This window comes from Haemaphysalis longicornis, unplaced genomic scaffold (genome assembly GCF_048455015.1).
Source record: "Haemaphysalis longicornis isolate Haplotype H1 unplaced genomic scaffold, Haemaphysalis longicornis Haplotype H1 scaffold_10, whole genome shotgun sequence".
In the NCBI taxonomy this organism is placed as follows: domain Eukaryota; kingdom Metazoa; phylum Arthropoda; class Arachnida; order Ixodida; family Ixodidae; genus Haemaphysalis; species Haemaphysalis longicornis.
This window is the reverse complement of record NW_027526204.1, coordinates 109,121,785-109,145,654: the sequence shown is the minus strand read 5'-3', so window position 1 is coordinate 109,145,654 and position 23,870 is coordinate 109,121,785. Positions and strand designations below refer to the sequence as shown.

At 47.6% G+C, this 23,870-nt stretch overlaps 2 protein-coding genes across 4 annotated transcripts in view; one reads left to right on the top strand and one right to left on the bottom strand.

Moving 5' to 3' along the window:
* The window catches only part of Ift52 (intraflagellar transport 52), an 11,320-nt gene extending 5,689 nt beyond the window's left edge, over positions 1-5,631 (top strand). The window contains exons 7-10 of the mRNA XM_077690369.1: positions 289-512; positions 1,689-1,776; positions 2,992-3,234; positions 5,488-5,631. Coding sequence (XP_077546495.1) covers positions 289-512; positions 1,689-1,776; positions 2,992-3,234; positions 5,488-5,556 — 624 coding nt within the window. The 3' untranslated portion in view covers positions 5,557-5,631. The remainder of the gene's footprint in view (positions 1-288; positions 513-1,688; positions 1,777-2,991; positions 3,235-5,487) is intronic.
* On the bottom strand, positions 5,624-23,870 carry LOC144159095 (uncharacterized). 3 transcript variants are annotated; one of them, XM_077690370.1, is made up of 9 exons: positions 23,553-23,870; positions 21,355-21,477; positions 19,813-19,927; positions 17,887-17,997; positions 17,334-17,479; positions 14,701-14,794; positions 12,923-13,051; positions 8,904-9,008; positions 5,624-7,918 (listed from the first exon to the last, which is right to left on the bottom strand). In XM_077690370.1, the coding sequence occupies exons 1-9, from the start codon at positions 23,739-23,741 to the stop codon at positions 7,863-7,865; spliced, it is 1,068 nt and encodes a 355-aa protein (XP_077546496.1). In that variant the 5' UTR covers positions 23,742-23,870; the 3' UTR covers positions 5,624-7,862. The 3 variants fall into 3 exon arrangements, with proteins under 3 accessions (XP_077546496.1, XP_077546498.1, XP_077546497.1); XM_077690372.1 differs by having other exon boundaries at positions 8,904-9,005; XM_077690371.1 differs by having other exon boundaries at positions 19,813-19,924.

Here is a 23,870-nt window from a genome sequence, read left to right as displayed (position 1 = left end):
ACATTTTTTTTCCACCTGTCTTCGTTACCTCTTCTCTCTCTCTCTCGCTCTTACAAACACATTCACATATGCACGTGCACGCAGAACAGTCGTACATTTTGCGTACACCAACGCAATTGCTTCTGCACAACTCGCAATAATCTCGGCTAACAGCAAAGAAAGTGCAGTAAGATTAAAGAGTTGTTCTCTCTAGTGATCACTTCTGTCTTGGTCATAGTCACCCAAAAAGTGGCACTCATTCCAGCGACAAGTGACTGAACCTGGTCTCGTGATTCACCGCTTTCCCAGGACGTTCTGTTCCATTTCCTGACCAGCGACCAAGTGCAGCTGAACGCCATTGATGCGGGGGACCCCGAGGTGTTCGACTACAACCCCATCCCGTCCCTGGACACCATTTCCGACGCTCCCTTCTCCTGCCTCCAGGAAGGGGAGGAGCTCCCCAGCGACCACAGGGAGCTCTTTCGCAAGCAGCTGTACGCCCTGGACAACTCCATGCTCCCCGCAGTGATCACGTGAGAGCAAAAAATGGAAATGTCGCTTAGCCAAGTTAGGGCGACAAAATGGCAATTCGCTTTGGGCAAGGAAAGCTCTTTACTGTAGAGTTTCAAGCGAACGTCCACCCCCGAAACATCGGCCACACCCCTTTAAAGGATGAAATATTCAATTTACTAAGATACCCTTAAGATAGCACACCCCTCAAATCGATGGCTTTAGTGGCGATGAGTGAGCAAAATAAATGTGAATCATCTATTCGTGCGTTACTGCGGTCACTCACTTGTCCTTTCCGCACTTGAGCAGACTGTTCTCCCATCTGGTATTTTTTCTCGATATCTCTGAAGTTTTTGTTGGCGGTGCGTCCACTTTTTTTCTAGCTTTTCGCACCCGACCCAAAAGATCACCCACACCGTATTTTTCACTTGATATCTCTGCACTTTTGGTTGGCGTTCTTTTGGAACCTTACCGTAGTTAATGTTTTAGGATTGATACAAAAGCTAATTGCATGCACTTTCCCTTTAGAGAGCCAGTTAACATCGAGGCTTCCCCTATGCTTCAGTAACTTTTTTTAAGGACTTCTAAGTGAACGTGTGTTTTCCCATTCCAAATGCCCTAGAAGTGGGTTAATTTGCCTCTAGGAAAGTCTTATATACAAGACGACAAAATCTAGTTATTAGAAATCTAATTTTTAATATTTTAAAACTTTTCTCGCGCTTGGATAGAAATTTTTGCACCAACCTGTGAAACACTTCAGAACGACTCAAACAGGAGCTCAGATAAACAGGAAGCAAAGGCTCGTTTATCGTCACTGCAGTTCAACAAATTTGCACTGCAAAATGTTCCCAACGACACATAGTAAGACAACTCTGCGCCATGGTTGGTTTAGATAAGTTAGATGACCTGGCTAAAACCATGCTGAAGTTGCAGTATTGTTCTGACATCTAAAATTTGTTACAGCTTAGCTCAAGTTTACAGACACTTCACAAAAGTGGGCTCGTAAAAGCGTTCCAACAAATTGTTTTACTCTTCTTAGCCACAAAGCACCCCAAGGATAAGCACATTGCTGAGTTTTTTTAATGGCTTTTCATGGTACCAATTACTCGACATTTAGAATTTCACCACTGTCTCAGCACCAACACCTAGCCCGTGATCACTTGAGCGAACCTTAAATTTCTGCATGAACGTTTGCGCAGTTCCTATGAGGAGCTTGGTGTGCCGTACGAACCACTGCGACTGATCAGCCCACAGTTTGAGTGCCCATTGCCCCCGCTCCAGCCTGCTGTGAGTAATGAATCACCAATGGTCTTCGTGCTTCAAATTTTCCCGCTGTTTTAAAAAGGAGGGTGGGGCATAGCCATTTCAACATTCCTCTTTTTAGGGGAAAGAAGGCGCGCTGTTAATAAGACGCGATTCTTCAACTATCTGAACCAAGCATTGCTGCCTAATTGGTCACACGAAAAGCACTGACTACACTCAACTATTGTGATGCGCACACATCATTCAACGCAAGCACGTTTGTTGGGTTGCACTCCTCAAAATGTGGTCCCCGCTGCTTCCAATATTTACTTAAGTTTGAGTTAGCACACGAGAGAACACTGACTATCTGCATGAAACTGTACTAGCTGTATGATGTTTGGCATGCCCAATCATTTCTTTAAAATTCAATAATTTCTTTAAAATTTAAGGATTTGTGGAAAAAAGGAAAACAAGTGGGGAAACAAAGTGGTCGACACTCAGTCCTTCTGTCATGACTGGCCAGTGAGGCTGAGGAAACACTAATGTCCCCTGCCTCATGTCCCAGTTCATCACTTCTGGGGTGTTTTTGCCGCGATTCATTAAAAAGCAAAACACCAAGTAGTACAAGCAATCCCTTAGACATACTGCTTCCTCTAAAATGACGTGGAGCGCTCCCTTCAGACAGGTGTTTTTGCCACGATTCATTAAAAAGCAGACCAAGTCCCAGCAATCGCTTAGACATACAGCCTCCTTTAAAATGACGTGGAACGCTCCCTCCTGACAGGTGTTTTTGCCACGATTCTATAAAAAGCAGCCATGTCCCAGCAATCGCCTAGACATACTGCCTCCTCTAAAATTATGTGGAACGCTCCCTTCAGACAGGTGTTTTTGACACAATTCATTAAAAAGCAGACCAAGTCCCAGCAATCGCCTAGACATACAGCCTCCTTTAAAATGACGTGGAACGCTCCCTCCTGACATCGCCACGATTCATTAAAAAGCAGCCATGTCCCAGCAATCGCCTAGACATACTGCCTCATCTAAAATTAGGTGGAACGCTCCCTTCCGACAGGTGTTTTGGCCACGGTTCATTTTAAAAAGCAGCCAAGTTCTTGAAATTGCCTGCACATACTACCTGCTCTAAAATCACGTGGAACACTCTTTACTCACCAATGTTCCCACCGCAATTTATTGAGTACTCCAATCCTTGCTTAGACATACTGCTCCCTTGAAAATGAAGTGGAACGCCCCTTCCAACAGGTGTTCCCCCCCTGCTTCCGAGAGCCAAATGGGCCGCCACTGGAGCTGTTTGACCTGGACGAAGAGCTCAGCTCGGAGAGTCGGCGGCTGGCCCAGCTCACCAACAAGTGCACCGACGTTGACCTGCCCTACTTCCTGCTCCAGTGTGGCCAGGTGCTGGGGATCGAGGCAGCGTCGGGCGAGCCCAAGCACGTCATTGAGCACGTCCTCACGCGTCTCGTGGAGTTCCGCAAGCTCAACCAGGTGGGGGACTGCTCAAGCCCGTTCCACTCAATGTGAAAGCTGTTGGAACTGCAGAGCAGTGATTCGCCATAATGGGCTGTAGCGCCGTTATCCACTCACTGCTATACTCGGTGACAACTTAAGAACGGCACCGGAAGATGCCGCTGTGCCTTATCACCGTAGCCGTATGTTTCTCCGTGCGGCGCAAGTAGGGCGTTACTGGGAATCTTTTGAACATGGCGTGAGCCGTTCCCGTGACTTTTCGGACTTAATATGCTTATAAACGACTCCAGTGACGACAAACAAACTGCGTGAGACAAGGCAGACGATATCACGCATTCATAGCAAACCCCGTTCAAAACGCGCGCGCACTGACGTCACGGGTCCGGCGCTTTGGCGGAGTGATACACTACATGAGGTGGTGCCGTTCTTGAGTTGTAACCGAGTATACCTCCAAATGCAATTCAAATTCCCCGCCTTCACAGTGCTCGTGCGCCCCCTGCGTGAAACAGTGCCAGCGGGAGTTCTGTCCTTTTCGTGCTTGCTTTTCCCCCCTCCCGCACGTGCAGGCGTTGCACTGCCACTTTTTTTCGCTTACTATCGTAAAAACCATCCCAACGAGCATTCCGAACTAAATGCTTGCGGGCGCTTCCGGTTAATTACACAAATTTTGCCTCAAATGTACCTGCAGTTTTCTTTGCGCTAAACAACGGGGAGATGTATGACAAGCGCCAGCAGTTCATGAGTTTCAAACAGTTATGACTATTGAAACCGCTTGGTATTCGAAGCCTCTGCGGGATGCCCTACGATGGTACGCCGGGCTCTACTTGGGTCCGTTATCTCGCTGCACCGCCTGTATCCGGCAGTCGCTTGACATCGAGCGTTACGAGCTACATTGACAAGGCGAGCCCCTAAAGTGCTCTGCACTTAAAAACTCGAGCCCAGAGCGAAGACTGGGCCACTGCAACGAGCACTTCTGGCTAGCATAATCCACACAGGGGTCTGTAATACGCAGAGGTATATTTTGTATTTCATTCCAGGAATGGTAACATTGAGAGTTCCCGTCCGTTTGAAAAGCTGCAGCATGCTCCCACTATAGTTTTAAGCTTCCAGATGTATGCATCAAAAGCCCTGGCTACATTCAAAACTGTATGCTCTGAATTCCACCCCAGCTTATAAATGCTGGGTTAGTACCCTTTTTGATGGCATTGATACGGATGAAAGTTTACCTGTGCATAGAGCATGTCTATTTGCATGTATATACACTGCAAAAACAGTGTTTCCCCAAGTTTTTAATAGAAATTTGTTAAGCAGGATTGCCCCCAAAACATCAGTCTCGATTAATTGAGTAGACAAAATAAGAACTTACAAACAATTGAAATTTGCTATGCAACGTCTTAATTCTGCGCGACTTAAATGCGTGGAATTCCCACGACTAACGTGTTTTAGTGCACCAAATGTCCCATCACTTTCTACATATGTCAAACCAGCTGCAAGACTAGCTTCTCAGAAAATATTCCCGAACTACAGCAGTATTGAAGTTAGCTTCATCATAACCTGTTTAAGTCCTGGCCTTACGATATATCTGACTCATAAAAAAGCTGTATTTTGTTCCAATTATTGTATTAGCAACTCAGCAGCCAGGGAACAGAAGTAAAACTACACAAATCAGGACACTGAATTGAGAGACATCTTTTATAACAGATGACAACCAAGGTAGGAAAGAAAAAAAGAAACGCTTTGTGAAAAGAACATTGGTTCCATTGCCTGAAAGGTCACGTAGATGACTTGCAAAGACAGCTGCTAAGTAAATTCTAATGACGTATTCCTGAATAACTTAAAAAAAAAAAACACTATCAGGTTATGACGTACAAGACGGTTTAGAAGTTCAATTTTTTTGGTGACCTTTCAGCTCATGGGCCATTCCAGAACGGTTTACCAAGAACAGCGGTTACTTCACGTGAAATTATCAATCACACAATTCAGGCTATTTTTCTAGCTAGTGCTTCTTTTCACGACTATACATGAACTGCACTTGTTCTATCAATCTTATTTCAGCCGGCCAGTGACCCCACACATTTTGGTGATAAAGTTCACAAGTATAGGTTAACTGCATACATCACTCATTGCAGCGCTTACTGCGGCATTACTTAAACCTGCAGGTGGTGGTGAAACAGCAACAGCTTTACTTCCAAAACCTTGCTACGCAGTTTAGACTACTGAGAGGTGCTTAATTTTATGCAAGTTTTGTTTTCCATTTGCAACTGTTCACAGTGTGGAGACCCAACTCCCGGGGCTTTGGAAGAACACGAAATCATCGCAGACCACCAGGACACCTTGTGACGACAGTGGCATTAATAGCGACCGTTCGTTCAATGCCGGGAGACGATGCAAGAAGATAAACTCGCCGTTCCGAGAGAGACGTTTCCGTTGTTTTTATTACAAAGAAAGAGCGGACAACATGGAACTGCCCTTTTTTATGTACACAGCTTCGTCTTTCAAATAACTATTATACTATAACAAGTTGCTCTCCAACAACAGGGTGAATGAAGCACGAGACAATCCAGAACGCCGCGGTTCACTCCCTGTACTTATCACAACTCCTTGCAAACTCGAAAAAAAAAAAAAAAAGAACCAAATAGAGCGAAACGAAAGACGCGACAGATTCAATGCAGTGTGTGCGATAACGCGGTCTGAACGCCCACAAAAAAAGAATTTAAACGAGAGTTTGCATTCTCTTCCACTGCTTTGTCGCTGCATTATGAATACGGAGGCAGTTTGGTATATATATAGCCTAGACTTTGCAATAAACAACTCTACGTCGTGACTTCGGGAGCGCGCCATCAGCGGCACTCTCTTATCTCAACAAGACAGGACACTGACGAGGCCTTTGCTGGATTTTGAGGGACCATGAAGACAAAATAAACGTTCGGTTCATTCGAAGACTGCTACGTTAAGAATGACAATCGTGCAACAAATTTCAGCACAAACTTAAATTAAGCTCGGTAATAAGGAAAAAAGATGATGGCGTCTCACAGGACACTTGATCGTACGTCTTGGGAGCTGGTTTGTGCGATTGGATTGGCGGCTGCTGGCAAAAGATACTGCCAAAAAACGTATTTGCACTATCGGAGCCTCTGGTTCCGTTCGGTCATGCCGCTTGAATGGCAGCGTGGGTAGAAGAGGCCTATACTTGCTCTATGGCATCACTACCAACATCGTGTAGCGGGAAATTTGAAAAGTTTGTTGCAACAGCTGCCATCTTTTCTGAAAACGACATCCTTTGGCACCTGAACGAAGTTGAGCGGGTTGCCAAAGGCTAGTTCCTGCAAGTGAAACAACAATGTACGTCGTCTTCATAGTCCCTTTAAGAAGGAGAGGAGGGGATGGTTAGAGAGCAGGTATGCAGAGGATGGTATCGCCTCAAATTGTACTAACAACATGAAAAGGAATGCATAGAACCTTCTCTGCTCTCGGCGCTCGTTCGACACTACTGAGAACAAGAAATATCTCGCGACGGACAAGATTGCACAAAAAAAAATCGTAAAAAACGCACACGAGTGTCTGTGAAAAGTGTGGCACGTCATTGTGGAAGCCGCCAAGGAAATAGGCCCGCCTTTTTGCACCAGAAGGAGCGGGGCTGCCGTTGGTGGCGTAATAAAAGGCAGTGCCCGTTACGGACAACAAAAAAAAAAAGGTTAAAAAATGCACTTAACATAACCCACCAACCACAACAGAAATATATCATTCATCACCCAAAAATATCGACGCGCAAGATGAAATGTAAAAGAGCAAAAAAACGACACAAAACAGACGAGCCCTTTTTTGTAGAGGAAAAAAAAAACAATGTGAGCAGCGCTGACTTCTGCAACCACGAGGTGCTTGAACAAAAAAATTAAAAATACGAAGACGTCGCGTTTACTATAAAACGCCCCTTTTAAAAATGGTGGCCTGCTCAGAGCAATAGAACTCTTACGAAAAAAAGCAAAAGCTAAAAACAGAAGAAAAAGTTCCTTCTGGGTGCTCTCTCGGCCCCCGCACTCGCAAGCCATGCGGGAAAGCACCTCTGCAGTGCGTGTTATAAAACGGGTGACAGAATGGGGGCAGATGGTGCTGGCACCAAGCGCAAATTCCCCGAACAAGACGGGAGTCCAGTTCTGATAACACACTGCCTCTGCTGCACAAATCCAGGAAGGGAGCTGGGAGACAAGGTTCGTTTTCCGTTTCTCTCCCCAAACTTCGAAAAAGAACAACCTAAGAAAATTAACAGAAAGAAGAGCGTTACAAGGGCGGGTGTGGCACCGAACGAGGATGTCTACGACCCCCCATTCCGCAGCACTGTCAGGCACCGTCCGACCGGCGAGCGACCACGGCCTCACCACAAAGTCACTTGCATGAGACGGGAGGGGAGGGGGAAGGGGAGGCGGTGGCTCTGGTGGTGGCGGGAGGAGGGAGGGGCGTCGTGGCCAGCCGTTCTGTGCCTCTCGTGGAACGCCGGGGAGAGAGGGAGCGACACCGCTGCTGCGGTGAGCGGCCAGCTGGCCGGCGAGCAGCCTTCATCAAAGGGGGCGGCGGTTTTGGTCCCGTCGGAGGAGACGGTCGCTTCACCTGGATGCCAGGGCGACTAGGCGAGAACGCGGGGCGGGACTTCAGTCTTTGCGGGCTTTCTTCTTCTTCTTCTGGGGCTTGGCCTCCGTCCAGGCGTCTGCACGAGAAAACCGCAGGCAAAATTTACTGTAACGTAGAACCTTACCCTGAGTTCTGTGCCTAAAAAAAGTAACATTCTGCGTACTTTCTGCAAAGTCAACGATGAGAATTGAATTGCGTCAACACACAGTGCGTAAAATATCCAAAGTAATGTCCTCATCAAAACCAGATTCAACGACGATTTAGTGGTATTATTGCATTGATCTAGTCCTGTTTAATATGGGTGGAGCCTTTACTTGTCCCTGCATCGTTCTCCTTGAAAGCAATATAAAAAAAAAAAAACAGTGACAGGCATCTCTATTGTCTAAACCATGTCTACATACCGCTCATTGGATGCAGGCTATGATTACTTTCATTTTATCGGAGGAGCAGATGGTGCCAATTGTGCACAACAACCAACAATACCGCCATTTTACCAACAAAGCATCCCTTAATGCAGCTGCATCTACCACCAAATGAACAAAAATGGTGTTCGCTGGTTAGGTATTTGATAGCAGGGAACAGTATTGAAATACGTTTGAGTTCAATGAAAGTGCTTGCTGACAGCCCTGCCATGACTGGTCTGCTCGGGAGGAGTCTGGAAAGTAGACTACAAGACAGTTTTAAAACTGCTTCACCTGTCACACTAGCTTGGAACTGAATGGCTTCCCAATGCCAAAAGCAAAAAGTGGGGAGCGGGAGGGCAGCGTAAATTCCAACATCAATGCAGAAGCTACTACAAATTAAAATCATAGGCTGGTTGAACCTGAGCAATAGGAAGTGCCGACTGATCCATAACTTGTCGACGAAAATTCTCCGACTGGCCACTTCATCAAGCTCTGGCCAATACCGCCCTGCGGTCAGGAGCTACTCTACAGGTATGTCCACCACGCCAACATCAGCGGTGCCATTAATGCCTGCACTGACAGCTGATACTACCGGATTAGGGGAAAAAGTGCACAGCCGTGTCGTACCCTCTGCACACTTTTTTGCGGAGGACTCACCACCGAGCTCGTCAAACGCCACATTGGACTCGGCCGGAGGGACCACTTCGTTGCTCTTGGACTTCTCCGTCTCGGGGCTGCTCTCGGGCTTCACAGGAGCTTCTGCTGCAAAACAGTCAAGCAACGCTCGTTTCGCAACCACAATTTTTGATTGATTTAATTGACTGTAGGGTTTAACGCGCCGACGCAACGCAGGCATTGAGGCACGCCGTAGTGGAGGGCTCCGAATTAATTTGGACCACTTGGGGATCTTTAACGTGCGCCGAAATCTCGTACACACGGACATTTTTGCTTTTCGCCTCCGCCGAAAAGTGGCCGCTGCGGCTGGGAATCGAACCCGCGACCTTGTGCTCAGCAGCGCAATGCCTTAGCCACTGAGCCACTGTGGCGGGGTAACCACAACTTTTGCAAGGAGACAACAAGGAGACAATGAACTACAAAGTTAAGACTACTTTGGCGACTGTTCACAAAAGCAAGCCATGGCATGTACGTGGCTATGCTACGAAGCAAATGCAAAAAATTACGGGCGATGCTTAGAACTTTAAAAATGACGGCAAAAGCCTGGTTGGGCCTTCTGTTGATCTACTAGGCGAGTCCAGAATGTTCTACGATTTTACACATTTTTCTTGAAACCCTCCTCCGGTGCTGCTGCTTCCCTCTTCCAGGGTGTGCTCAGACTTTAAGGGGGGACGAGGGTCTTAAAACTAACTTTTTTATTTATGGGTAGAAACTTATGAAAATTTGCACACGGATGTGTTTTTCTCTGTAGATTTCAAATATGCAATTATATTTGAGCTGGTGCTGTTAGTTCAAAAGTTATCATACAAAGTGTTAACCGCAATTAGGTAATTTCTTACGCAGCTTTAATGAACTTTCGCAATGCATTTTGTCGCTTTTAATTACATGAATGGATAGCCAGAGAGTTCCCATACCCGATGACATTCTTCGTTTTTCTCTAAAGTCACGGCATCCTAAAAAAATATGTCAAGTACAAAAAATGGCAGTATTGGATATTTTGGCTCATCAAAATAACTGCAAGTCATTATTTATGCGTAGCCTAAACAGAAAAACTAAGAATGTCATCGGCTGCCTCAGGCTGTACTAAAAAAAATGGTACCAAGATTGACCTTATGAAGCAAGAAGAAGTTTCCAAAAAGCTGCGTAAGGCTGAGGGAAGTGACCAAAAATATGAAACTGAGAAAACTGCATTTGAAGTTTGGCCATGTGTTATGAGATGAACCGTCAGTAGTGTAGCTTCAAAATTTCCCAGTAACAAAGACATGTTCTTCCCATTTTCAAATATGTCTTTGGATTCCAAAAATGTCAACTAGAACTGGAGATACAAAAGGCCAAGTAACGGACCCCATCAGGAATTTAGCAATATTTATCGACTTCGAATCGGTTGGCACATTTTGTTAGCGTTGTTAAATCTGGTAGTGTCTTGCTGGCGTCGTGAAAACTGCAACAGTCCTTCGTGAAGTGCCATCATCTATTACAGTGCACTGTGGTACCCAGAATATTGTGTACGGCAAAAGTGTGAGGGTGAAACTTGCTTTAGGTGCCCCCCTTTTTTTGTTCTTTGGTGAGGCTATTTCATTCGCGGTTTTTATGCTGGAAGTTTGAGAGGATACAGGGGTGGGACACTGCGCAGTGCGCTTTCCGCAAATACATCATGTTGTTGGCCCTCAAAAGAGTCTTTTGGGGAAAATAAATGTAGCCGAAAGGCAAACTTTCTTGGCCTATGGGGATAAACCCATAGACGCCTTTTTCCTTCAAGCCGTGCATGGTGCGGCTATCTCCATCGGACATCACGGTTGTGTACCGCAGCCCATTCTTGGAGAGCGAGCGCTTGAACATTATCAGGGCTGCCTCTACCTCCATGCGTCCTGCACCACAGTCAATGTTTCGCTGACACTCATGGTCTGCCAGCCAATCTTCGTAGCCCTCATCTGAAGCTTTGGGTCCGATGGCGCAACCTAAGCAAAAGTTAGAGAGGACTACATGATCAATCACCAAGCCGGTGTACACTTCAATGATGCAGCCCACTCCAATGTGTGACAACCATCCCCTTGTCATCCACGTGCCATCAAACATCACATCTACGTTGTTTGGCGGCTGACCAAGGTCCGAGTACAAGTCCTTGATGGCACGCACACTATCAGCTTCAGAGGCTGCTGCAGTGTCCTCGCAAACCTGAACCACTTTCCTCAAGTGCGCTTGGAACGTCTTGTGGTGCAGGCCTCTGTGGGACAAGTTCATACCAGCACAAAAATCTGACAGAGCAGTCACCCCCTTCCCGATGCTTTGAATACTTTTCTAAGCCCTCATATTCACTTCAAAATGAGTGATATTGCCAGATCCTTCGGTCCTTGGCGAGGAAAAACGTTCCACACGGTGTTCACAAACCGAGCACGTCACCTCGAGCTTCACGGCGAGGCCGTACTGCCGGTCAGGCTTCCTCAAATCCGGCGCCGCCAGCCCGCACTTGCCGCACCTGACGTGTGCAAAAAGGTCCTTCAGCATTGCAAAATCCACTAAGACAAAATCTGTGCCGGATTCTTCCTCTGAGTGCGCCAAATCCACTTCAAGGTGGTCGAATTTCCGCTGCGTTGCTGACTTGGTCTCCATTCCGCGCTTGACCTCGTCCGCGTGTTCCGTACGCGCGGCGATCTCCTCCGCCGTGTAATACCTCGTGTCAAGCCGGCAGGACGTGCTTGGACCAGGTATGGATTCCGGAGGTGGTTGGTCAGGCGATGGGGCAGGCGAGGCAATACGAGGCGGCGAACGATTCTCATCCGGCGGAGTCGAGCGGCCCGAAGTCGCACCACGCGACCTTGGGATAGGCGGACGACGCTTTCGCTTCCCGTGCGCATGACGGGTCGTCGTCTTCAAACTTACGTCTCCTGGCATCATTCACGAAAGCACACGATGGAAGAATTAGAAGAAACTGTAAAAAAAAACTGCTCTAAGCGAGCGCTGCGCCAGAAGAGCGGACTCCGTCAGACGCGCGTAGCAGACGCCATGATGGCGACCGCCATGACAGCAGTCGCGCCGACCAATTGGAGGGGTCGTATGGCGAACTCAAACCGCGCGCGCCCGCTCTAGCCAATCGGCGGCCGAGAAGGTGCCTTCGGAAAACTGGCAAGGGCGGTCGTTCTACTCAAGCGACGCCATTTTGAGATATCGCAAAATGCGCACAAAGAAACAAGCTTCAAAACAAGACCAAGATGGCGGCGATCGGTCGGCTGCCTCGCCCGCGGGGCGCGCGGGAATTTGAAGCAACTTTTGCCCAATTCGGGGCATTTCGTGGCCCTCGAGGCGTTTCAAAACATGATTTTAGAGTATTTCCCGATGGAATTTCGCGTTGATATTTTGAAGGCAGGTGCTTGAAGGTACAATAATTCCAAAAATTGGATTTTCTCAAAATCGATATTTTGGCCATTTTTGACCATTCTAAGACCCGCGTCCCCCCTTAAGTGCGATTCTGTGTATCTCACAATTTTTCGTACCTAAGATGTTTCATAAAATATTAAGGCTTTTGTCTTAAAAGTACTGGGGAAGACCAATGAAAACTTTCAATGCCAAAGCGAAATTTAACAGTCAGGAAGACAGAGAGAGAACTAGGAAAATTTGAAACAATAAAAAGGAGAACAGGTTTCTTTGAGAAGAAAAACATGCCATTCGAGCGTACAGGAAAAGTGCATTCCTAATTCGCAAAGATAAACACTTCGGATATGTGGTCTGCTGTGATGTGGGGGCTACGTGCTAATTTACACTTCCTCACATTTGAAAGAGCACATCTAAAACAATGATGTGCCTGCCTATTTGCGTTCCTCTCGTATGACACTGCACTGGGCAAACGAAACTTGCAAGATGACTGTCCAACATTTCGGGCGACCAGTCCAATGATGGGGGTTGCCCAAAGCATGTGCACAAAAGTTCGTTATGCAAATGCCGCCTTTCTCTGTGCACAGTCCATGCATGAAGGGAGGTGCATGAATGTTGCATACTAGTAGTACCTGCTGGGGCGCTTTCCTGCGCTGCCTTCTTGGGTGCTGCTGCTTCGCTGGGCTTGGCATCCTCAGCCGGCTTCTTCTCAGCCTTGCCGCCCTTGCCCTTCGCTTTCTCTTCGGCTTTAGCACCATCCTCTGGAAGAAAGAAAAAGCACGCAGGAATTCGTTTGTTAATTATCACGCACTTATTCCAACCGATTTAATCTAGACCGGCTGGATGCGTAATGTGTTCGGAAAGCCCACACAACTGAAAACACTGCGGACACCTAGTACTTAAAGGGGCCATGCAGACAAAATACAAGTTTGTTTGATTTGAAAGATTTCACGTTTTATAGTGCCCCCAGCACTTCTCCGGCAGCAAACGATGCCGTATTCACCGAGAAATTAGTCAATTTATGTTAAAATTTTCCTTCTCACGCCAAACCGTGTGTTTTCGTGATGTCTGCCATGAAGTCATGAAGGCGGGTATCCAAACGAACTTCCAGTGTGTCATTAGGCTGTGCAGCCTTGCATACTGTCAGTCCTCCCAGATGGCGCTGCCATACTGAGCAGCAGAACATTGTCCACGGTTGCTTTGTTTTTGATCATATTTACACCTGGCTTGTGTTTGTTATGGTAGAAAGTAATCATTTCATCCACCGTTGCTTTGCTTTTGACAGCATTTCTACCTGGCTTGTTTTTGTTCCGGCAGAAAGTAATCGTTTCGTGAAACATGGGGTATGCTTGACAAACAGGGTCATGTAAGACAACGTCACTTACGCCAATCTGCCAGTGTTGTGTAAGACAACTTCAAAGCGGCGGACTGCTGTGCAGCTAAAACAAGCGTAGTGCACCCAGTACCAACAGCAGTGCGCATCGGTACTTCTACGTTTACGTGTATTTTCGTAACTTTCACATCATCATTCTTATTGCTGTAAGATGAATATGCAATACATTTAAGCGCAGATAGCTTGTTCTGCAAGCTTATAAGCCCTGCCTAATTTGCATTTGCTTTTGCCGGCCTCAGCCAATCGCAGAGCTGGGCATATGACATCATAGGTTCTGTTGCGGGAAATGAACTAGTAAGTCCCATGGCCATTTCCTTTCTTCCTAATTATATAGCTTATTCGAGCAAAGCATGTGTTAAAAGTGGTGTCAGTATGATTTTAACGAGGCAATCTCTCAAATGAGGCCTTTTAGCGTCTTGTCTGCATGGCCCCTCCAAAATTAGTTCTCTGCCAAAGCCTATTTCTGTTCCCACAGTTCTTGTCCCTACCTAAGCAATTTCAACGAGCAGTCACACGACTTGTACAAATGTGGAAAACTCAAAAATAACTGGATTGCAAGAACAGACCTGTGGTTGGTTGGCATCAAAAGGTTTCACTGTTGCTTGAGCTCTGTGAAAGAACTACAGCGCAGTGCCAACCAAGCAACCCTCTGCACAGTTTAGAGACCTTTCAGCAGCACTTTTTAGCAACTCCTAGTGGTGCTTAGGCTTCAAGATACTCACTTTGAAAATGCTCGCTAGAGGAGGGTACAACTGCACCACTCCAGAATACACCACTGACCATGCTTACAGGCAATTGTAGTGAAACAATCAGCACCAGCACAGAGGCAAAAGTCCACCTCTGTGCCCGACTGGCCTGAATTTGATTGCCATGGATCACTTACGCCAACTTGAATATTGAATTCCCGCATAATGACTCATTCTTTTCTTGCTGGCACGCAAATCGAAACAGAATTCAAATTAAACTCTGCCCAGCCATGCTGCCAACAACGTAAAGGTCGCGAAATGTAGTCCTTACTCTTAGCTGCCTCCTTCTTGGCCGGGCTCTTCACTGGCTCTGGTTCGGGTGGAGACTTGTCCTTCTTCTTGTTCCTCTGATCCTTGGGGTGCTCCTGGGGGTGCAACAAGCAACCTCTCGTTGATAGACTTCACCAACTCGCACGTTTATCACCAGCACCACCACCATCATCAACACTTAGGTGCTTGACAAAAAGCCCCACGATTTCCACCCGCCCACATCTGGAGTCAGCCGAATCTATTTCTTGTCCCCGAAACTTCATCCCCCCCTTTGCCAAGTGTTCCCTTCGCAGTAGCCACACTGTTACTTGTGTCGTCCATTAGATTACATGCCCTGCGAAGCTCCTCCATTTTCTTTTTTCTGAAATTTTTTTGGTCTGCTCTCTAATCCGAGACGCACGTAAATGCGGCAAAATGCTTAAAGGTACGCTAAAGTATAGAAACAAGTTTGCCTCTATCGGGCGATCAGAGTGCCGTGAATGCAAATGTGCCACTCATGACAACGCCAGCTGCTTGTTGGCTCAGCAAATGCCAAAAACGCCAAGACAGGTATCGCCCCCTGCATTCAATTGCAAGCACCCCGATTTGTGACATCACGAATGTTGAAAGCGCAGGATTGGTGCAGCTTGCCCAAGTGTTTTTCTGAAACAAACACTTAGGCTGCATTCCAAAAAGTTTGTTTCATTTCGTGTTTTTTGACCGAGAAAATGAAAGAAATATTGAAAAACTTTCAAGTTTCGCACAACAGTGCCATATGGGTCAGTGGCGGATCCAAATAAGGGAGGGAGGGGACGGGAGGGGGGGGGGGGGTGGTGATTTCCTCCCCAAAGCCACTAACTAATTGCATCTTCGATAAACCGCACCAGTGCACACCGTCTGTCCTCGATAAACTGGGGCGCACCGCCGCGGACAATTTTTCATTGCCCCGTTGCGCACCGTGAGAGTCGACAGTGCGACAAAGTGCAATCCCGAGATGCATCGCGGACGACGCCGGCGAAGCGGCTTCCTCCACCGTCTGCTGCAGCGACGGCACATCGGTACAGTGAATTGTAGCATCGGCGCACTTGTGTGAACGCGGAACGGGCTGCATATTGTTGCTGACAAGCATGAATTGCTTACGAATTCATCAGACAACGATGCAATGGTCTCATAACGAGCGTTAATAACGGCCGGAGATTGGAAATGAGGACGCGAAGCTCGTGCACTGCAAAGAAGGCTTAATGCATGGCCAGCCAGTTACAGCTTTGTATTCGTTTTGTTCGACTGAATGCATGGCCAGCCAGTTACAGCTTTGTATTCGTTTCGTTCGACTGAATTACACAAACAGTTTCTGGAGTGCCTAGACCACGAAGACCTACATGCTTTGCTGTGGCGGAAGGGCGGAACATGCCCGCATTATGGCTCTCAGAACACATGTGAGAAGCAGTTTGTAGGTAACTGTTTAGTGAAGCGGTAAAGTACTTTGTCGCGCATGTGTGACGGATATGGGTTGTGAGTACATATAATCACTGGCCTTCAATAGATATCACTTTGTAGTGGCGCTGTGTCATATTACGCTGCTTTGTAGCCACTTGTGAGCATTCTAATGAGTTGCTTTCACAGCTTAAGGGATGGCACTAGGGTACAACCGCTCAGCTTGTCCTCGATCAATGCTCCGTGCCGGTGCGCACCAGAGTGGGGCACTGTGCACCGAGCCGGTTTTGGGGGCAGCCCCGGTGAGTGTTTATCGAAGATGCTATAATCCAACTCCCCCCACCCCTCCACACTCCTCGACAGTGATGTTTCAGCATGTGTTAATTTTTTAGACCGCAGCGGGGACCATCGCTGTCCGCAACGAGCAAGGCGCCCCCCTACTTCTCATTTTTTGTTAGGCATGATATTACGTAACCCAATCTCCGCCCTAGTGGGAGTGTGCTAGCCACTTTTTCCCCAAAGCCAATTTTTCCTCTTCAAAGAGTATCAGCACGGCAGCGAGGAGGGAGCCTTCTTTAAACAGGTCACATGGTCATCTGAAATATGTTGATGAAAAAAGCACTTGATGTGCAACTGAGAACGAATCCTGAAATTTTGGTTGGCTGTGCCACCCTCCACCCCTCCCATCAGCATTATGAAACCCCCCCCCCCCTCCAAAGTATGCACCTGGATCTACGTTATGGGCCAAGACAAAAACATGGTAATCAGTGTACTAGCTGCCCATTAGCATTCAGGTGATACAATCAAACAGAACTAGGGGCCCCACTACACTCGCCTAGTCACGCTTCTTGGTGGTGACTTAGGTAGGTGGGTGCCAACTGCACAAAAAAGGAATTTCCGACATCACACAAAAATTGCCAGAAAGTGGCTAGGAGTTGCCAATCTGTTTCCCTCAATATCTCCACTATTTGCTTGAAGTGTGCGATAACATAGACCTCATTATTGCTGGGACAAGTGGCCTTTGTTGCGAAACAAGCTTCCATTTAGTCTTGACGGCCTTTAAAGCACTGCACTAAATTTGCCCCTGCACACTGGCCAGCACGTTGCCGTAGCTGATGTCAGCGAATCGGAGGGGAGGGCATCGTTGCAAGGGAAATGGCACTTCCAAAGTCACTTGTGAGAAAAAAAGATGCACGGGGGACGAGGAAGAGGAGAAATCACCTCGGGATCAGCCACGCTGACGGGCTCAGCGGCCACCGGCTCCGGCGGGGGAGGAGCCTTGACTTCGGGCTCGGCGGCCTTCTTGGCTCCATCCTCCTTGGGTTGCTTCTTGCGCTTGGCAGCGGGGCTCTTGGACGACTCATCCACTGCAGAGACAGCCACCAAAATTTGTACTGAAGCAGCAACACCACAGGACACCGACACACACCACTGCTGCCAGTGTTTTTAGGGAACATACTGGGAAAAAAGAGGAGGGGAGTTGCCACATCCACTCCCCTACTTCCCTATCGTACAAATAGACAGCTGTCAACTGAGCTAAAGCTGAACGCAAAGGAAATGTGCGACAACAATGTTTTCATTTCGGACTGGGCAGCGATGCCCGTCGACAAACAACTCTGGTGCACCAAAAGCAAGCGTGTCCTCGCCTACACGGTACACTCAAGTACACTAGACTACAGATAGGCGTGTAACACCATTACAAGAGGGGTGTGCGCTGGTGAATGGGAGAACTATTCTGCTTCCACGGGGGAGGAAACACATTCAGCGAACTCACCGGCCTGCTCCTTGGCGGGAGGGGCCTTGGCGGCAGCCACCACGCCGGCCTTCTCATCCTCCTTGCGGCGAACCTTGCGCTCCTTCTTGCTCAGGAACTGAACCCACCCGTCTGCCAACAGAGGGGGAGAAGCTCGCATCACACGGAACAGCACCAGTGCAACACGGGTGCCATTTAGAGCACTCCCCACACATATTTTAAAAAAGAAAAGGTGATTACACGTTTCATCAGGGAGATGTACAGACCAGTGCAGAGTCGAAGTCACCATCGAAGTTACTGCCGAAGTTACTGCCGAAGTTACTGCCGAAATTACTGTCGAAGTTACCGTCGAAGGTATCAGTTTTATACCTTATCAGTTCTATTTTTATCAGTTTAAAGTTACCAGTTTTACCCCTCCTGACCAACACCTCGGTCGGTAGGTGGAATGGTCCAGAGTTAAGGACTATTTGGTGCCTGTGAAGCAAGTGCTACACAGGCACTCATATTTCACAAACACGGGAAATACAGCCGCTGAGTTCGGGAATCAAACCCGCGGCAGCGTTCTGCTTCGAGCCAGAACACCTCAGCCACAAACAGTGCTCTCTTACATTAATCTCGAATTGAGGACAGTAGCGCATTTAAAATGGGCAGACCGCCAAAGTCTTCAGGCTCTCAAAAGCAAGAAGCAAGGGAAGCAGGAGTAGCTGAAATATTTGAAACACTTAACACCGACCTTCTTGTTAGGGGTAAATTGGCCAGATGTCTGCTAAATCGTCATTACATAAATTACATCTTCATTACACCCACTAATATCCTACTTTTAAATACACAAATGGCAAACATGCCCGTGTCAAGTAGCCATTCATTCTCTGCTGCTAGCGACATGCATTTCAACCAGGATGACTTTGGAGGCCGTCTTTTTTTGCGAAAACAAAATTTACAACTTACAATAAAATTACTGTAAAGTGACAAGTTTTGAAATCCGAGGTGCGCCATTCATGCGCTCAAGTGATGGCAAGTAATTTTTGCAGCAAACGTCGGTCCGGCAGCGCATGCACTAAGGACAGCCCGTATAGCTTCAAAAATGGCTGAACAGCTGTGGCCTCCAAAGGGCCAGGTCAATAGCTCATGACCTTGCAGGCAGGTGTTCAAATAATTTTATACTAGCAACGTAACCCAGCAGTTGTTGCTTAAAAGCGAGCATGTGGTGAAAATAAATCACACCTTCGAAAGAATGGGCCTAAAGTATCTCTCTGACCAGGCCACAGAGGTCACGGCTGCCAAGTGGGCAGTTGCTCATTAAACAGCCAGCAAATAAAGAGCAAAGAAATACGAATGATGGATACGGATGACAAATACGAATGATGGTTACGGATGATGGATGGACTCGGCACGACAATTCATAAATGGCAGTCCGTTTTTGTATTGACAACTTTTGACGGGCAAGTTCAATGAACGATTAGGGCAGCACATTCACCCACTCATTTCTTGTCGGTAAAGAAATATGTAGAAAGTTCTGATCCATGTGCAAGTTCCTTTTTTTTCTTCTTAGAATTGCCAGGAAATTTTACGCGCAAGTTATTTAGCTCAAAAGACCAATATTTCCCTGCTACTTGAAGCAATCAATTCGCATTCAACTCCAGCAAAGATCTACTGGACATGTGGACATGTAATGAATTGTTTTTAATGGAAGGATACAAATCATAGCAAAAGTTGGGGCTGAGCAGTGGCGGAATCTAGACAGTAGTGCCTTACGCACAATCTTAGGACATGAGTGAAGCTGTGCTCCTATGATTTCAGATTCCTAAACTTTGCATCGTGTGGGAGAGAGAGAGAGAGAGAGAGAGAGAGAGAGAGAGAGAGAGAGAGAGAGAGAGAGAGAGAGAGAGAGAGAGAGAGAGAGAGAGAGAGAGAGAGATCATTTAAAACACTCTGCGACACACTTACCACCGGTGTCCTCCAATGACTGTTGTGCAGCGACTGGTTCCTCAACCTGCTTTGCCGCTTCCTTCTTGCCCTTGGTTGTGGCTGGACGCTTTTCCTGGGTGGCCTTTTTCTGCTGCTACGAATGCGCACGAAACATAAAACTTTGTCTTACTGTTTTGCACACATCCGCATACAATGGCACTGCGTCTGTTCCACCTGCTCTGAAAGCGGGGACCGTACTTAAACACCTCACATTCCATGCAAGCTCAGCTCCGGCACACTACGAAAGAAACAACACCGCCAATGGACCGCAGGGAAAGATGTTATGCAAATTTCTTATGCTGAACCTCGTCAGCTTACGTAGCAACTGCTATTCTGCTTCATTACGTGGAAGAATAGTAATTGCAAAGAGTCAACTCGTAAAGAAAACTTTACTAATCTACGGTCTCAGTATATGAATACACTCCTACCTTTCAAACTCTCTGCTACGAAAGAAACACTGCCCATTACACACATGCCTGCTTCAGCACAGTGGCTCTGGTGGGAGAAAAACGGAAGTCTACACTCAGTTTCGAATGTTTGCATGTCCCTACTTTTTAGCTGCTACCTCCTTTCCTTTCTTCATTAAGGATTCAAGCGGGACTTGAGGAGAATATTTGTCCCTCCCGAGCGCATCCTTGCAACGTTTTTGGAACTGGTGTAAAGCACACCAGTGGCCGAGAACACACTCCTAATCGTAGGCAGCATAGCAAGCAACTTGCTTACGCATTTAAACGAACAAAAAAGTTATCTGGATCAGAACGGAATTGCCACAAATGAAATTCGCCCCGCGTGCAGCTGACAAATGTGAGACATGGCTCTGTGACTACTAATAAACTGAAAATAATTTTACTCAAGAAAAAAGAAATGAATGAAAAAAGAAGGGACATGCTGACCCACTGGCGTACGCAAGAAGGGGCTTAGGGGGGGAAATTTCCGGGTTTGCAGGGGGTGGTGCGTAACAAGGGCACTTATTGTACAGTTGTACAATTAGGCGTATTGTACGTTTAAGACAACTGAAAACATTGTCCAGTCGCAAGTGACAACCAAAAACACTTGTGCAAATTGCACGTCTGCTCTAAACACGGTCGGCCATTTTGCCTTGCCGTTAATAAAAAGTACACATCTGCCTACAGAGTACCCCCCAATGAAAACGTTTTTTTGTTGCTTCTTTTCACTTTTTTCCTTCTTTTTCCGGAGTTCTGGCCCCCTTTTAAAATGAAACACTGCGTATGCGAAGTGCTTTGCGGTGAAGCCACCTTGTTCTATTATCCGTAAAAAGAAAAAACCAAAAACCCTGAATATTTTAAACAATAACAGTCTGCTGCAAATAAAACAGCAAATTCTCTCCAAACCATAATCAAAATTTCGAATATTCGCACACCTCTACTTTTGGATTGGCTTCTTTTGCTGCCTCTCCGAAGGATTCTAGTGGAACTCAAGGTGACACCTGTTGTGGGCAGTCATTCGTTTTGCCACCGAGAGTTGGACTGCCCCCAAAGCACCCACAAGCAGTGGCCGTACCTTTGAATCAGTCTTCTCTCCCTTCTGCTTGGTCGGAGCAGGCGCCTTTTCTACCTTTGGCTTGGCTTGGCTGACAATCTTCGGGGAAGCGGTCGGTGCATGGCCGTTGGCTTGCGCAGTTTTCTGGAAACAGCGACACAAAACGCCCTGAGACTCGCAGTACCCATTTAAAGCATTTTGTGCTGTACTGTCACCAGCCAAGGACATTCGAAAGTAAGACAAGTAGGCAAAACTATACCGTCGCAAAGAAAGGTGGCTGTTAGACACTGAAAATAAAGTCAAAGCTTCGAATAATTTAAGAATGTGGGCGTAAAATCTAGGCACATTAATTCTGCAAAACTCCCCTTGAGTACACCTCGCAGCTTGGGTGTGGTTTCAAAATGCCAAGGCCAAAATTGATATCTTTGTAGGTGAGGCATTAGTCGCAAATTGCCACTTAATGTTTCCTACAGAAAATTCATTGCAGCTTTAATATTATCCTTAACCGTCAAAATTAATTCTCCGCCTTACCACAGCAGTTAAATACGCCCAGTAGTATGCCCGTCGCATAGTAATGAATTGATCACGGGACAAATTAATTTTTCAGAACAAGCGTACCCCTCAAAAATTCAGCAACAATCGCCTGAGCAGTTTTTAAATTTTCTACACTACTTGGCATAGAAAACCTGCCCAGTAATCTGAATGATTCTGATTGTGCCTAGCTGCATTTAACAAGTGGATACGTTGTAGCTTGTGCCACCTAGCATGGTCGGAGTCGAATTTTGCTGGCTGTAAATATTCCGACTCCCTTCATATGGGCCTGCGTTTTTTTTTTTGTTGTTGTTGTTGTTATTGTTCCATGAGGCAGCACAGTGCTGTACAATCCATTCAATGCACTCTTTGCCCCAGATGGCCTTGCACCGAAAAAATCCAACCATCATCATCAAACCATTAAGCCCACCTTCACCCAGCCGCATGCTTGAGAAGAACCTGCCGTTCGAAAACAGAATGACATGCAATTTTAAAGAAACGATATCGACAGTTCAAGAAGGCGCCTTTCTGGCGTTTTGAAGTTCCCCCTACCAAAACAAGCACGATAAAACCGCGCTAACGTCCACAGTCGGCGTCTTTGGGAGGTGGAGCGGTTGAGGTGCGGAAAGTGGTCCGAGCTTGGATCTAATCTTCCGGTGCGGACGGTGCCGGCACAGAAGCGCACACTGTTCAGATCTCAGTGCGATACGGTCCGGCGGCGTTTTTCGTTCGTCCCCTTCCCCGCGGCTGCTTCCAGCGTGGACGCCACGCAGCTCGGCACCCGTGGTACGTGCGGTTCGCCGAACCGGCCGTCTCGTCTGAGCCGGCCCAAATCGGCAGCCCATCGGCCCGTTTCCGGGCCCAATAAAGAGGAAGCAGACGAAAGGATGGGGCCACCGATTTGGTCGGTAGGTCGGTGGCTTTCCGCCTTCCGAAAGCCGCTCCGTACGCGCCCGGAAAAGAAAACGACGGGGATAAACTCGCCGCGCGAAGCTGAAAGAGTGATATATTTCGGGCTGTTTTCGTGCGATCGACCGCCGCTATTATCGAGTTTACAAACGAGAGAAAGTGCCACGAAGGGAGGGTAAACACTGATAATAAGTCCGTAATATCTCTCCGAGCGCTCAACAACGCGAACTTGAACCCGTGAGAGATAGTCGCGCGCCGTGGAAAGTTAATTCGCAGTTTTCGATTAATCTTATCAGTTTCGCAATCTGCATGACTGAGCCCGTAATGATGTTTCGAGCTTGACCTCCTTCCGTCCCAGTTAAGAATAAAATTCAAAACGACAGTAAAATCCACGCACGAGAGACGTTCGAGCAGAAAGGCGGCAAGAGAGTTGGAACGAAACACGGCACGACGGCGACACTTATATCCGCATGGCAGTTACGGATTGACATTTAAAGCGCTTTCTCCCGGCGGACCCGAAAAAGCGGCCGGTGTCACGCGTGATCCGGTTTTTGCAGCTCGCATATGGTAGCTGGGAAGGCGCACACGCGACAAAACTCGTTTTCACCGCCTCATCGGATCAGCCGGCGAAAAAAAAACCAAGTGACCCCAGGGCACAGAGTTCGGGGGGGGCAGGTTGACCCGCAGGTACGGAGACAACACAGCGGCGGCTTTAACTCCAGCGAAAGGCTGCTCCACTAACGAGCAGGGACGTCGTCCGTCCTCGTGGCCGGGCTCACCTTCTGCGCTTCCTTGGCTTTTCGCTTCTTGGATTTCTTGTCGCTGCCCTCGTCGTCGACGTCGAAGCTCGGCGGCTGGCTCGGGGACTTGAAACCGAAGGCGAAAACTAGCAGAGCGCACAGTATGACGCCGACCACGGGGAAGGCGTACTGCGGGCTCACGACGACGGTTCCAAGCGGTAGGTCCATGATGCTGTCCAGCGGTCACGGCCAGCAGTGTCCCGCATACAACCTGGCGCTGCCTCGGCTCCTCCAACGTCAGCAGCAACCATCGGCCACGACGCCAACGCAGCGACGTCCGCGCCCCCCACTGAGCCG